The sequence below is a fragment of the Podarcis gaigeae genome, assembly GCF_964106915.1.
Source record: "Podarcis gaigeae genome assembly, chromosome: 15".
Classification (NCBI taxonomy): domain Eukaryota; kingdom Metazoa; phylum Chordata; class Lepidosauria; order Squamata; family Lacertidae; genus Podarcis; species Podarcis gaigeae.
In genome coordinates, this window is record NC_139692.1 from 38857831 (window position 1) to 38871228 (window position 13398).

Consider the following 13398-nt stretch of genomic DNA (forward strand, 5'->3'; position numbering starts at 1 on the left):
ATAACAGACAACTCTCAGATTGGCAAAAGCTTTGGAGGGAAGATCTTAGGTTTACAGCTTGTTATTCTATTAAGGAAAACTACAGGAAGGTCTTCTATCGCTGGTATATAACACCAAGGAAATTAGCGATGGTGTACAAAAATAATTCAGATCGATGCTGGAAAAGTAAGGAGGCAGTGGGATTCATGTATCATATCTGGTGGACTTGTAAAAGAATGAAGGAATTTTGGGACTCAGTTTATAACGAGTTGAAAAAGATGTTTAAAGTCTCATTCCCAAAAAAACCCGAGGCATTTCTTTTAGGGAGATCCCAAGAGATCTAAAGAAATTATTTATGTACGCCACCATGGCAGCAAGGGTTTTGATTGCACAGAATTGGAAAAGCGAGATTGGCAGATCAAACTGATTGAATATGCTGAGATGGATAAACTGACGGGACAGATAAGGGATCGAGTGAAACAAAAAAATTAGCAAAGATTGGAATACATTTAAACAATACCTGAAAGACCACTGCGGAGAATTAAAATTTTTGACTGGTTTAGATTAACTCTTGTAATGAGAAACATCAAAAAGTAGCGGATAAGCTCGTTACCAACAATGATAGGTATCCAACCAAGGACTTTAAAAGAACCAAGTAAGAAGGGGAGGGAAGTCAGAAGTAATTAGAACATCAATAAGTCGAATGACAAAGAATATATTTTTGTTTTTTCTTTATTATGATTTGGAAACATTTGTATACCAACAAGAAATTGAAACTTCATATTGTGATCTTACATTAAGTAAGCATGGCTATTCCATCCCACACCGCAGCCATGGTTTCCCCCTTGTGATAATTGTGTCTTTGTTGGTCTCCCAAGGCTGAGTTCCACACGGGGGCCTTGCCACAGATCCAGAGCACAGCGCTCCGGGGAGAGAAACTCCACCGCGTCTTCCACTATGTCCTCGACAACCTCGTGAATGTCATGAATGGATACTGCCTTCCAGAGCCCTTCTTTGGCTGCAAGGTACCACGGACACCCCCCTCTCCTTCTCCCCCCTGTTGTGTGCAATGGGGGCTTCAAAATTGTGTGATACAAATGCCTGAGTTCTTAACTGTCTCTCTACATTTAAATCCTTCCGTTGGAATAAGTGTTTGCATATTGTGATTTGCATATTATTTGCTATTTGCAAAACTCTTGCGGCGTTTGAGTTTTTCGAGGGGCAGTGGGATAAGAGTTTTGGGGAGGGGGTGCAGAAAATAATCTCTGAGAAGTTGCCTGCCTTTAAATTTCTGCTTATCTGTAAATGAATGTAAAAATCTAATACACATCTATTTTATTTGAAATACAGTATGGTTTTTGGAACTCTTAGTTCTCGAAGCCATCACGATTCAACAGGGTTTGAAACAGGCTCAGTGTATTTATTTTTTAATTATAAAATATAATGCATGCAACCTGTAAATCACACATAATATGTTCAGATGCTCGAAATAAATTATTACATGTGTCTCAAGGAATCTCTTACAGTGTTGAGAATTGTCTCTGACAATTCTCAAGCCATTTATTTTCATTGATACATAAATAATTATAAATATCTAATATGTATTTATGGTTGGCATCTGTATGTCTTGGGAGACAATGGAAGAGTGCGCTTTCAGGGGTAAAGTCAAACAGCTGGAGAGTTACAGCGTCTGCTGTGGCTGTAGCTGTAGAGACTGATACAGGAGAGACCTGTTTTATTGCAGTGGGGGCAGATGAAGGCATCCGGTTGTGCTGCTATACAGATGCACCATGGCGTTTCTCCATTTATTTATTTTATTAGAAATACAGTTCCTGCTTTGGGAAGCACAACAAACAGGTTTTGAAATGGATTTTTATTTGTAATATGTTTTACAGCCAGCTGGGTGGGGTATAAAAATAATGATGATGATGATTTATTTAAACTAGAAAACACAGTGCATACAATCTGTAAACCACACATAATACACTGACATGCTGAATATAAATTTCTACATATATTTATAATTGAAATCTCTATGCAGCTTCCAATGTTCCTATTCTCTTCCCCCCTCCTTTTAAAAACCAGAAGAAATATCCTTCATCTTCCTTCCTCCTTTTCTTTTTTTGAACCCAGCTGAAAGACTGGGTCGAGCGGTTGATGAAGACCCTCCGAGATCCCTCCTTGCCTCTCCTGGAACTTCAAGACATCATGACGAGCGTTTCCGGGAGGATCCCTCCCAACGTGGAGAAATCCATCAAAAAGGAAATGGCCCAGTATGCCAGCAACATCACTTCCGTCCTCTGCCAGTTTCCCAGCCAGCAAGTAAGCGGGGAAAGTACTTTGCAGTGTGGAAGAAAGAGCAGGAGGGGCATTTGTTTTGGGATGCTGGGTGGAATGGGACTTGCCAAGAGAGGGTCAGGGCGGTGTCCAAAAAGGCGTATGCACATTTTTTAGATTACATTTATATTTTGTCTTTCTTCTGTCGTGGAACTCAAGGCACTATATCTGGGTGGTGTCCCATCCAGGCACTGATCAGGCCGAGACCTGCTTAACTTGAGCAGGGTAGCTGCCTCATGTGCTTTTGGACCCAAGGGCGGGGAATGTTTCTCAGCCTAAGGGATGTGTTCCCTTCTGAGGGGGTGCTTGCCAGTGCTGGGCGGAGCCAGACGGAAAAGTGGCCAGGGGCACTCATGCAAATTTTACTGTGTGTACAGCAGGCTAGTTTAACACACATTCACATGCCTCTCTGTCTCCTCCACCCATGCAAGGAAGAGGCATTGTCAGAGTTCATTCCAGCCAAGCAAAACCCCTGGAGGAGGTACAGAGTAGGGCCCCTGAGAGGTGCAGCCTTGGGAGAGATCCAAAGGCCATTTAACGAAGCCCGGGACACCACATTTGAATCATGGTTCCCCATCCCTGGTTTCACGCTTCTCTCCTTCCCTCCCCCAGATTGCCAACATCCTGGACAGTCACGCGGCCACCTTGAACCGCAAATCAGAGCGAGAGGTCTTCTTCATGAACACCCAGAGTATCGTGCAGCTGGTGCAGAGGTGAGCCTGGCGTCAGAAGTGTGTCAGGGTGAGGGCAGAGATGTGCCCATTGGCATAACTGGGAGGGCTATCTGTATGTTTCCTCCTGCTCCTGGATAGAAACCCTAATAGCAAGTACACGTGGGGGCCAACTGCAAAGGCGACAAGGAGTGTGGAGTTGTGGCATCTAATGCAGCGTCCTTCTTGTTCCAAAAACTCCCGCAGATGAGAGCAGCCAGCAAGCAAGGGCTCTCAGAGCTCCAAAACCTTCCCTTTGCTTCAGAGAGGTCTTGCTGAGCCCCTGGCTCCTAATATAGTAGGAGTGGGACTCTTCTCATCATTGAGCCTTCATTGGAGTTACTGGGCAGATTTGCTCCACCCTCTTTCCCTCCCTCAATACCTGTTCCTGTAAGAAATTTTCTTGCTTGGTTCACCACTTGGTTGTAGCCAGGGTCCCCTAAACTATGGATTAGCAGGAACATGCAGACTTTGGGAGAGGAGATTGTGGCTGTTTTGTTCCTCCCCAGTCCTTGGTTCCCCCACCCCTACGTTAATGCCCCACCCCTCCCTGATCACTGGTCATTCTGCTGCTATACCTAGCTCAACCATGCTTTGGCTTCAGCATGTTACCTGAACTAGAGTTTGTGGTTTCGCTCCTTCCAGAATAACCACAAGATTTGCTAAGGTTTTTCGTCTGGTTTATGACTTTTGGTTCACCTAGGAGAGTTAAACCCTGGGATTGGACAACATGCTAACTTAAGCCAAACCATGGTTTACTGCAGCATCAAAATGGCCAGCGAGGTGCAAAGTGGCTGTGATCTCCACTGAGATCTCCCCTCTGGGAGCCTGCACACTTTTCGATTTGCACAAAACCGTGTTTTGGCTTATTGTGACACATAAAGCAGGCTGCTGTATGTTGGGAGTCCCATCCCCTTTTTAATCCTAGAAAATGAAGACCGGGTGGAGATTCCATTTGTTAGGGTCCATTCCATCTTGACTCTGTTACACCATGCTCTGCTACAAGATCGAGGGATTCAGTGATGGATAATGGACCCAGCACTTGGATTCTTGGAGCGCCCAGTCTACTTGAGTTTTGTCGCTGGAGCGCTTGACAAAGTCCAGAATCATATGATCATGAGGGCTAGCTGCTTCACTTGGGTTTTTTCATTATAGGTACCGGAGTGGCAACCGAGGGCACATGAAGACTGTAGTCATGGACTTGCTACGACAATACCTGAAGGTGGAAACTCAGTTTCAGCATGGTAAGTCTCGCACAGCACATCAGGAGGGGACCTGATGGAGGGTGGAGACGGCCAAAGTGTGAGGCAAAAGCACAGCGTGGCTGTATGCTTTCTTTAATCTTTTACAGTGGTGCCTTGCAAGACGAAATTAATACGTTCCGCAAGTTTTTTCTTCTTGCGAGTTTTTCGTCTTGCGAAGCACGGTTTCCCATAGGAATGCAGTGAAAATCAATTAATGCGTTCCTATGGAGACCGCTTGCCAGGCTTGCGGTGTGGAGAAGGGCTTTTCTCCCCACCGCAAGCCTTCAGGACAGGTACGGGAACAGAGGGGAAGGCGCGCAGCGCTTCTCCTCTGTTCCTGGGGCTTGTGGTGGGAGGAGGGTTTTTCCTCCCCACGCCAACATTCAGAACAGCATTCTGAAAGTTGGCGGTGGGAAGGAAAACCATCCTCCCACCACAAGTCTTCAGGACAGCCATCTGAAGGCTGGCGCGGGGAGAAGGTCTCTCCGCCCCACCTCCAGCCTTCGGAGCAGCCTTCCGAAGGCTGCCGGTGGAGCGGAGAGACCTCCTCCCGCCGCCACCCTTCGGAGCAGCCTTCTGAAGGCTGCCGGTGGGGCGGAGAGACCTCCTCCCGCCGCCAGCCTTCGGAACAGCCTTCCGAAGGCTGGCGGCGGGAGGAGGTCTCTCCGCCCCACCGCCAGCCTTCGGAGGAGGTCCGAGGACAGTGGGGAACACGCGCTGCGCTTCCCTGCTGTCCCGGAGATTTCCCTATGGGCTTTTGTCTTGCGAAGGAAGCCCATAGGGAAATTCATTTTGCGAAGCGCCTCCAAAACGGAAAACCCTTTCGTCTAGCGGGTTTTCCGTCTTGCGAGGCGTTCGTCTTGCGGGGCACCACTGTATTTTGCAGCTTGGATAGAAGTGTTGCAAGAAGAAGTCTGGCCACCAGGTGGCAACTTATGCTAAATACAAGTTAAGGCCATGCAGGGTTTAGGCAAGAGCTAGGCTCCATCCGCACCATAATTTCAAGTACTGTTCTACCACTTTAAACAGTCGCAGCTTCCCCCAGAGAATCCTGGGAACTGTACTTAGCTAAGGGTGCAGTTAGGAGCTGCAGAGTTGCCTGGGAAGAGGGGCTGATTATAAACCATTCTAGAAACGAGACCTGAGTGGAGGAGCACCCACAGCACTTGATGAAAAATCCGCGTGTGTTTGTGAACCTAAAATGGTTTGCGACTCCTGGACTCTGATGGCTTTTAAAAAGGAGCAGGCAAATTAATGGAGGCACTCTGACTCTAAATATCAGTCGCTGGGACTCGCAAGTGGGGAGAGTCGCTATTGCCGCACTCAGGTCCTGCTTGTGGGCTTCCTATGGGTGTGTGTGTGTCTGTGCATCTGGCTGGCTGCTGTGAGAGCAGGATGCTGGAGGGGCTTCTGGCCTGGTCAGCTACACTACAGGACTCTTCTGATGTCCTTCCGCCGCCCATGGCCACCAGGTGGCAGTAGCAGACTGCACAGCTCTCAGTTCTGGATATGTAGAGGGGAAACCCTCCCGCTGTCGCCTTTTTGCAAGCCTTGCTATCCTCTTCTTGAGAATTGGGAGATTAATTTCCACTCCAGATCGGTGCAGCAGATGACCTTGTAATGGAAAATCCAGCGTTCTGGCTTTTCTCTTAAGGAGCAGTGAATGGGGTAGGTGGCAGGCTAAGGGGGGAGATAGGTGGCGTTTCAAGCGCCTTCCCCTCGAGGCTCACTTTGCACAAGTATTTGTGTGCAAAGCAGGCTCTGTTTGTTGCAGAGCCTTCTTGGCTTGGCCGTCTTCTGTATGAGCCGAGGGTGCACCTTGGAAGGGCCATAGCTCAGTGGTAGGACATTTGCTTTCTGGCTCAGCCTCCTGCCTCTCTAGGTAGGGTTGGGAAAGATTCGTGTTTGCATCTTGAATGAGTTGTAAGGGACCCCCAAAGGTCATCTATCCCAGCCCCCTGCAACGCAGGAATCTTGGCTACAGCATTCATGACAGATGACCATCCAAACTCTACTTAGAAACCTCCAGCGAAGGAGAGAGTCCACCACTTTTCAAGGGAGTCCGTTTCATTGTCAGCCCTGGGAGCTGCTGCCAGCCAGTGTAAACAATGCTGAACAAGGTGGACCAGTGCTCTGGCTTGCTATAAGGCGCACGGCTAGCTACCTAACAGATTAGGGGTCCAGTCTCCAGACACAGAGAGGGTCTTCTCCACAGCAGCACCCCAGTTATGGAATTCTTGGTGCGGACTTTGCTGACATTTGAGTTCCACTTACCTGTTGGGCTCAGGCAATTTCAGGTTGCTAGCTTTGGGCTTGCATCACCCAAACCCCACAGATAAGCGGAGCTGGAATGTCCTTCTCTGTTCTTGGAAGGAACATAGGAGGCCTCCCGTTGGTCCATCTTTCCCACTCTTGTCTACACAGACCGGCAGCAGCTTTCCAGGATTTGAGGCAGGACTCTCTCCCAGCACCAGGAAGGAGGAAAAAGCAAGCTCAAGTGCCGTGGGAGGCAGGGTGGGAGCTGAGGGAAGCTGTTTTGTTATTGCCATTGTCGCTATTCATTATTACAACTGGGAGACAGAAGTAAACCTTGTGGCTCCACTGCAAAAGCAGCCAGAGATCTGGTAGATCTACATTTACCTTTGACGGTATGGGAGTGCCCTCAGACCTGGAGAGCCACTGGTGGTCTGTGTGGACAATACTGTAATGGACAAATTCTCTGATCTGCTGTAAGGCAGCATCTCTTATAAGGCGCCTCTGATTAAGGATCCTCGGTATGTATATACATAACACCTTGCATTCTGGCCTTAGGTCACTACGATAAATGTGTCTTCGCCCTTCGAGAAGAGAATAAAACGGACATGAACACTGTCCTCAACTACATCTTCTCCCACGCCCAAGTCACCAAGAAGAATCTTCTCGTGACAATGCTTATCGTAAGTCAATGAGGTTTTGTTCTTTGGACTTTTTCTAGCCCCATTCATTGCTCAGAGGTTTGTTTGCTTGTCTGGAGCCTTTTTAACACACACACACACACACACACACACACACACACAGTCTGTGGCCAGCAACTGGGCACAGACGTCCTTAAGTTACTCTAACTAGTGTGCAAGCTTCTGTAAGTCAGATTTTGGTTTGGAGGGTTTTTTGTTTGTTTGTTTTGAAAATAAAGGAATGCAATCAATATTTGCCACTTATTGCAGCCATAGGCTATAGCATGCCCAAAACACTGACATAAAATTAAGGGTCCCGATTCTCACTTAGCATACGAAGCATAACTGAACCACATTGTCTGAAGGCTTCTTGTGATCTAGTTTATTCAGATTAAACAGTTGTCTTTGCCATCCGCTGACACATTATTCAAAATACCTGCCCTGGTTTTCTTTGCTGGTGCTGCAAATAATGTATCTAAATGGATATGTGTGTGTGTATGTAATTGTACATGCATGAGTATATATGAAAGAGAGAGGAAGAGAGATTAGTCCATTTGGGTGAATGGGGAACCACCTGCCTGTCATCTTACTTACAACCAATTATGGAGTGGCTCTGTCTATCATTGGCTCTGACTCCACCAACATCAGGTCTCCCTGTATTCTGCCCCACCAGTCCTAGTGGGCACCAGCCGCTGCTTCCACTTACTCCAAAACAATGATGCAGCTGAATCCATTTTCCTCAAACGGGTGCCTCCCAGATGTTGTTGGATTGCCAGGTCCCAGCAGCCATCACGGCCAGTGTTTAGGGAAGGGAAGGAGTTGCAGACTAGCAACATTTGGAGGTCTGTGTCATGTACTGACCACCCAGGGCATTGGGACAAATGATAAGATAGCATTAAACAAAAGAAAGGAAGAAAAGTTTGCGCCTCTGCAGCTTCTCTTCTCCCTAACAGACACAGCAGTCAGCTCGGATACCAAATGTAACACATTGTCCCGATGTGCAAATTGGCATCCGCAGGACTTGATGCACAGCTGGAAAGCTTGAAGGAACATGGGAAGCTTCTGTATACTGAGTCAGACCATTCTGCCATATAAGCTAGTCCCGTCCACACTGACTGGCAGTGGCTGTCCAGGGTTTCAGATGGAGGTCCTTCCCAGGCCTACCTGAAGATGCTGGCGATTGAACCTGGAAATTTCTGCATGCCCAGCAGATGCTCTGCCCTCTAGCTGTGGCACCTCTCTAATTACTGTATTATTTGCTCTATAAGACTCACTTTTTCCCTCCTAAAAAGTAAGGGGAAATGTGTGTGCGTCTTATAGAGCGAATGCAGGCTGCACAGCTATCCCAGAAGCCAGAACAGCAAGAGGGATTGCTGTTTTCACTGCGCAGCGATCCCTCTTGCTGTTCTGGCCCCTGGGATTCAGAATATTTTTTTCTTGTTTTCCTCCTCCAAAAACAAGGTGCGTCTTATGGTCTGGTGCGCCTTATAGAGCAAAAAATACGGTACATCATATATTTTCTGGGTTGTATCCTAGGCAGAGGGAAGTCTATAGACATCAGCAACGTAGGCCCATTAATTTCAGCAGGTCTACTCTGAGTAGGACTTAATTGGCAAGAACCCTCAAAGCGGGTGTGGGAAACCTTTGGGCCTTCCGGAGGCTGCTTAACTACAACTCCCAACACCCACAGCAAGCATGGCCCAAGGGGAGTTTCTCTTCACCAACCTCTGGAGGACCAAGGGTTCTGCGTTTGGATTTATTTGCTGTAAGATGAGGTGCTAACATCCCACCCACCTTAAAAAAATAGATCTGAAACATGGGCATTGTCCCCCACTTTTTCAGTTCCTGAAAAAGGGGAGCGGAGGGAGGGAGAGAGAGGGAAAAGCCCTTTCGACTCATTTTAAAAATAACACTTCAGTGAAGAAAATGCCTTTTTATGGGTCACGTGGGAGAGTTAACACCAGGATTGATGGCATCAATCATAGTCTGTGTCATGCTTTCGAAGATGCTAATTAATGGAGTTCTCCTTCCCAACCCCCTCATCTCCCCTTGCTCACCCACCCACCTTTTTTTTTTTTTGCTAAAGACTTTGTGGATTCTTGTCACTAAAAAAAAATTGATTGCCAAATCTCAATTTTTAAAAATCAAAGCCCTTTCCTCCCTCTCTCTTTAATAAGAACAGCTGACAAGTAACATGGCTGCCCAGACAGTCCCCGGGTTCTTTAAATACTAATTTATAAGATATACCTTGCTTTAAAAAAACAAAACAAAAAACCCCTCTTCCCCCTCCTCTCCCCCTCCTCCCCCCTTCCTTTCTCTCTCTTTTTTTGCGGTGTGATTGTAAGTAACGCTTGCCTTAAGAATCTCATTATTTGAACACGGAGCCATATTTCCTCTGAGAATTCTGGAGTAGCTTTGAGCCGGGGCTGTTCATTTCTCAAGTAATCATGCCGGCATGATGGAGAGAGAAAATGGCAGCTGTTCGCAGCTCAGGCCTTCAATTTTCTTCAGAGTCCAGTCACTCAAGTGTGTAATTACATGGGGGTGCCGGGGAGGCGTTAGGCCTTGTCAAAGAACCCGTTTGAGGCTTTTTCGCTCGCCGCCTTTGCCAATCAGGGCAGGCCGGAGCCAATGAGAGTGCCGCCGCGCTGCTTTGTTTTCTTGTTGTCGTTCGCTTGGCGATTTCTTCTTCCGAGGAGGAAGGGGCTTTAAACTTCTCTCCCTGGTCCCAAACACCCTTCCTTCCTTCCTTCCTTCCTTCCTTCCTTCCTTCCTTCCTTCCTTCCTTCCTTTTTCGCTTGGATCACCTGTTGAGGAATTTTTTAAAATGGGAAGGGACTTATTGTCTCCCTCCCTATAGGGCGAAACAGGCCCTATAACAAGAGCCCCACTCTGGACCAGAACAAGGTCCGTCTCCCAACCCCATCCCCAAATCCAGTGTTGCTGCTTCTCTTTCCTACAGTCGCCAGCCCAGGTGCCTTTCTGGGAAGCCTGCAAATAGGCCCACGTCGTGGTGGCCTGCGGCATATCCTAGGCAGAGGTAAAAACAGAAGCCCTCAAAAAATTAAAATACAATTTATTTATTTTTTAAAAGGTGCAATGTCAAGTGTTCCTGCTGAGGGTGTAAGCCATGCCCATTTCCAGGGTGCTCCATTCCACACACCCTTCCCTGCCCTCTTTCAGGACACTCCATTCCATTGCCAGCCACAATTCTGGGGGTGCTGAGCATACTCAGTCCTCATTTTGCGGATGTTCTCCCCCCACATCCTCTGCAGATCTTTGAGTTCCCCTGATCCTCCTGTCTTAGGTGTGTGACAGTGGCTGTTTTGCCTACATCAAGGAAAGGAGCTGCAGAGTGAGCCAGGCTGGGCAGGGAACAGAGCTCAGTTCCAAGACTGTAATGTCCCTGCAAAGTCTCCCCAGTGTACAGATTTTACATTGGAACATAGCAATATAGGAAGCTGCCTTATGCCATTGGTCTATACAGTTCAGTATTGCCTACACTGACAGGCAGCAGCTCTCCAGGTTTCAGCCCTACCTGGAGGCCTCCTCTGCTTCTGTATTATTTTGATCTGAAAAAAGGGCTAAATGTTTTATTCATTTGTTTAATGTCTTTTCTTTCGAGCCACCTTTATGTTACAAAAACCACCCTCACACCTCCAAGGCAGCAGCACTATGTCTATGGATGGTGCTGCACCACAATAAATCAATAAATGTTAAAACATAAAATATTTTAATTAATGACTTTTTAAAAAAATTAGTGATCTGTTCTCTGTCAATGGCTTGGGCGTATCCTTTTGAGGTTACGGAAGGGGCCATTTCCATAAGAAGGATTGGAAAACTCCTTCCATTTCAGCCATGAAGCTCTTTCACTTGAGGGCTGTTGCTGTTGTTTTTTGAACCCTTCCCCACTTTTTCCTGCCTCTTGCAACCTTCCCGGCTCTTTCCGTGTCTGTGGCACTTGGGCAAAACGTTTGCAAATCACTTTCCCCATATTTCTCCCCTCCTCCTCTCCAGGACCAGCTGTGCGGACGAGATCCGACCTTGACGGACGAGCTCATTAACATCTTGACGGAGCTGACCCAGCTCAGCAAGACCACCAATGCCAAGGTCGCCCTGCGGGCCCGCCAGGTACCAAGCTGTTCTTTCCATGCTGGGGGCTGGGTGGGGGTGGGGCCTCTTGTTTGCTTCTCAGTGCAGGATCAGACTCCCCTTTTCGTCCTCTTTGCTGCATCCATAGGAGCCTAGGAAGCTGCCTTGTCCAAACCATTGGTCCATCTAACTCAGCATTGTCTACCCTGACTCGCAGCGGCTCTCCAGGATTTTAGGCAGGCCCCACCTGAGGATGCCAAGGGTCCAACCTAGGACCTTCCGCTTGCCAATCCGGTGCACTACGCACTGAGCCCTTTCCCAGTAACCCAATCTCCAAGATAACCAGAAGCAGGGGTGGGGGAGCCTTTATCTGCTTTGGGACTATATCCTCCCATGAAAGAGCTTCTGGGGGTATGTGGCTGCATGCCAGCAGCACACGGGGCCAGAGCCAGTGAATATGATGCTTCCCTTCCTAAAGGATTCTTTCAGCGTGCATTTTAATTATGGGTGTTTAATATTTGGCTGGTTTTCGTATTTTGCAAACCGCTTAGAAATTGCTTTTGGCATTAAGCAGTATTAATTAATTAATTACCGAAGGGTACGCACGCTGCCATACACCCAGACAACCCTTCCAGGCAGGGAAGAGGCATCCTTGCAGTTCCAAGGACAGGTTCTAGCTGGCCAGAAGCACTCTGTGGAGCCACAGAGCAGGGCTGGGGAGGGGCAATATCCTAAGGAGTTTCAAGGGCCAGATAGGGAGGCCTGGGGGCCACATCTGGCTCCTGGGCCTGAGTTCCACCCCTTGCCCTAAATCAGGGATCGGCAAGGTTTACCTTGCCTGAGCCAGTTTACTCCTGCGGAGATCGCTCTGTGGGCTGGATCGTGTCTGCGGTTTAGCGCAGTGCGCGGGGACTCGCTGGTGGCCCGCTTGTGGCCCATGGGCCTTAGGTGGCCGACCCCTGACCTAAATCATCAATAACAAATTGAACGCTAATCAGACAATCACGCAAAACTCCTTGACTAGGGCCTTGAGAGGCACTAAGGGTCCCGAGTTTAAAGCTGCTGCCCTGAAACCCTGCGGATGGGCCACTAAACCTGCTTTTCAAGGCCAAGGCCTGGGACTTGGCAACACCCCTTGCCAGGATGTGTCGTCAGCCTTCCATGTGCTCAGATGCCGACAGGCAACGCCACCACCTTAGGACAGTGTATTAAGAAACCCTGGTGGTGGGTAATGGGTTGGACTACTGTGCACTACTGCCTGCTTGGTTCCAGATTCTGTTAATCAGGAAACTCCCATCTCTTCCTTAAGAAAAGCACCTAATGCAGCTCTAGCGCAGCTCCCAAGAGCATCATACTGTGCACTCTGCAAGGCTACAGTTTCTTGAAAAGCAAGAGTGTAGTGGCAGAAGTCAAGCAGCTCCTTTCTCAGCGGGATTTGGACTGGTGGCATTGGGTTTCTCCGGCACGGCTTAGAACCAGAAGGCAGGAGGCCTTTGCGCTCTTTGGCCTTCAGCTGGCACCTAAGGCTCTGCCCAGGCACTTATCTGGAAGGGCAGGAAAGACCAACCTCTGCGGGGAACCACAGGTGGAAAGAGTCACCCCTCTCCTGTTTCCAGATCATGTGTCAGGACTGTGGTTGCAAACAGGATGTCACGCTACCTTTCCTCCCTGTTCCTCTGGCTCAGTGTCCCATTTGCCTGCTGCTGTTCAACACCCAAATTGGAAAAGGGAAAACAAAAACAACCAAGCTGCATTTGGCCTGAGATCCTTGGAACAAAGAGGAAATTCGCTGATATGCGTCGCGCCAACGAAGGAGTGTGGTATCTCTTGAGCGTCTCTCCAGGGACTGATGGAAATCACTTGCCCCCTTTTTTCAGAAGGCCTGAAATAAAACTCTTATTTTGTGTTCCCCTCACACCTCCCCTCTCAATCCTCCCCCCTTACCAAGGTTATCTACCTTGGGTTCCAATTTAAATGCCAGATGCACACCTGGAGAGTTCTCTCTTCAAGCCCATCTCCGTCACTAGTGGCTTTTCTGTATAATTAAAGTAGTGGGAGAGAGGGGAAAAGACCAAACAGGATCTAATTGCCTCACAATAATTC

The 13398-nt window shown here is 48.1% G+C and overlaps 1 protein-coding gene across 9 annotated transcripts in view; it reads left to right on the forward strand.

Annotated features, from left to right (window-relative positions):
• Positions 1–13398, forward strand: part of ACACA (acetyl-CoA carboxylase alpha) — a 187110-nt gene that overhangs the window by 52165 nt on the left and 121547 nt on the right. For all 9 annotated transcript variants that reach the window (XM_083714255.1, XM_083714256.1, XM_083714258.1 and 6 more), the window contains 6 exons: positions 858–1004; positions 2113–2301; positions 2929–3029; positions 4182–4270; positions 7082–7206; positions 11221–11334. In XM_083714255.1, the coding sequence (XP_083570381.1) occupies positions 858–1004; positions 2113–2301; positions 2929–3029; positions 4182–4270; positions 7082–7206; positions 11221–11334 (765 nt within the window). The remainder of the gene's footprint in view (positions 1–857; positions 1005–2112; positions 2302–2928; positions 3030–4181; positions 4271–7081; positions 7207–11220; positions 11335–13398) is intronic.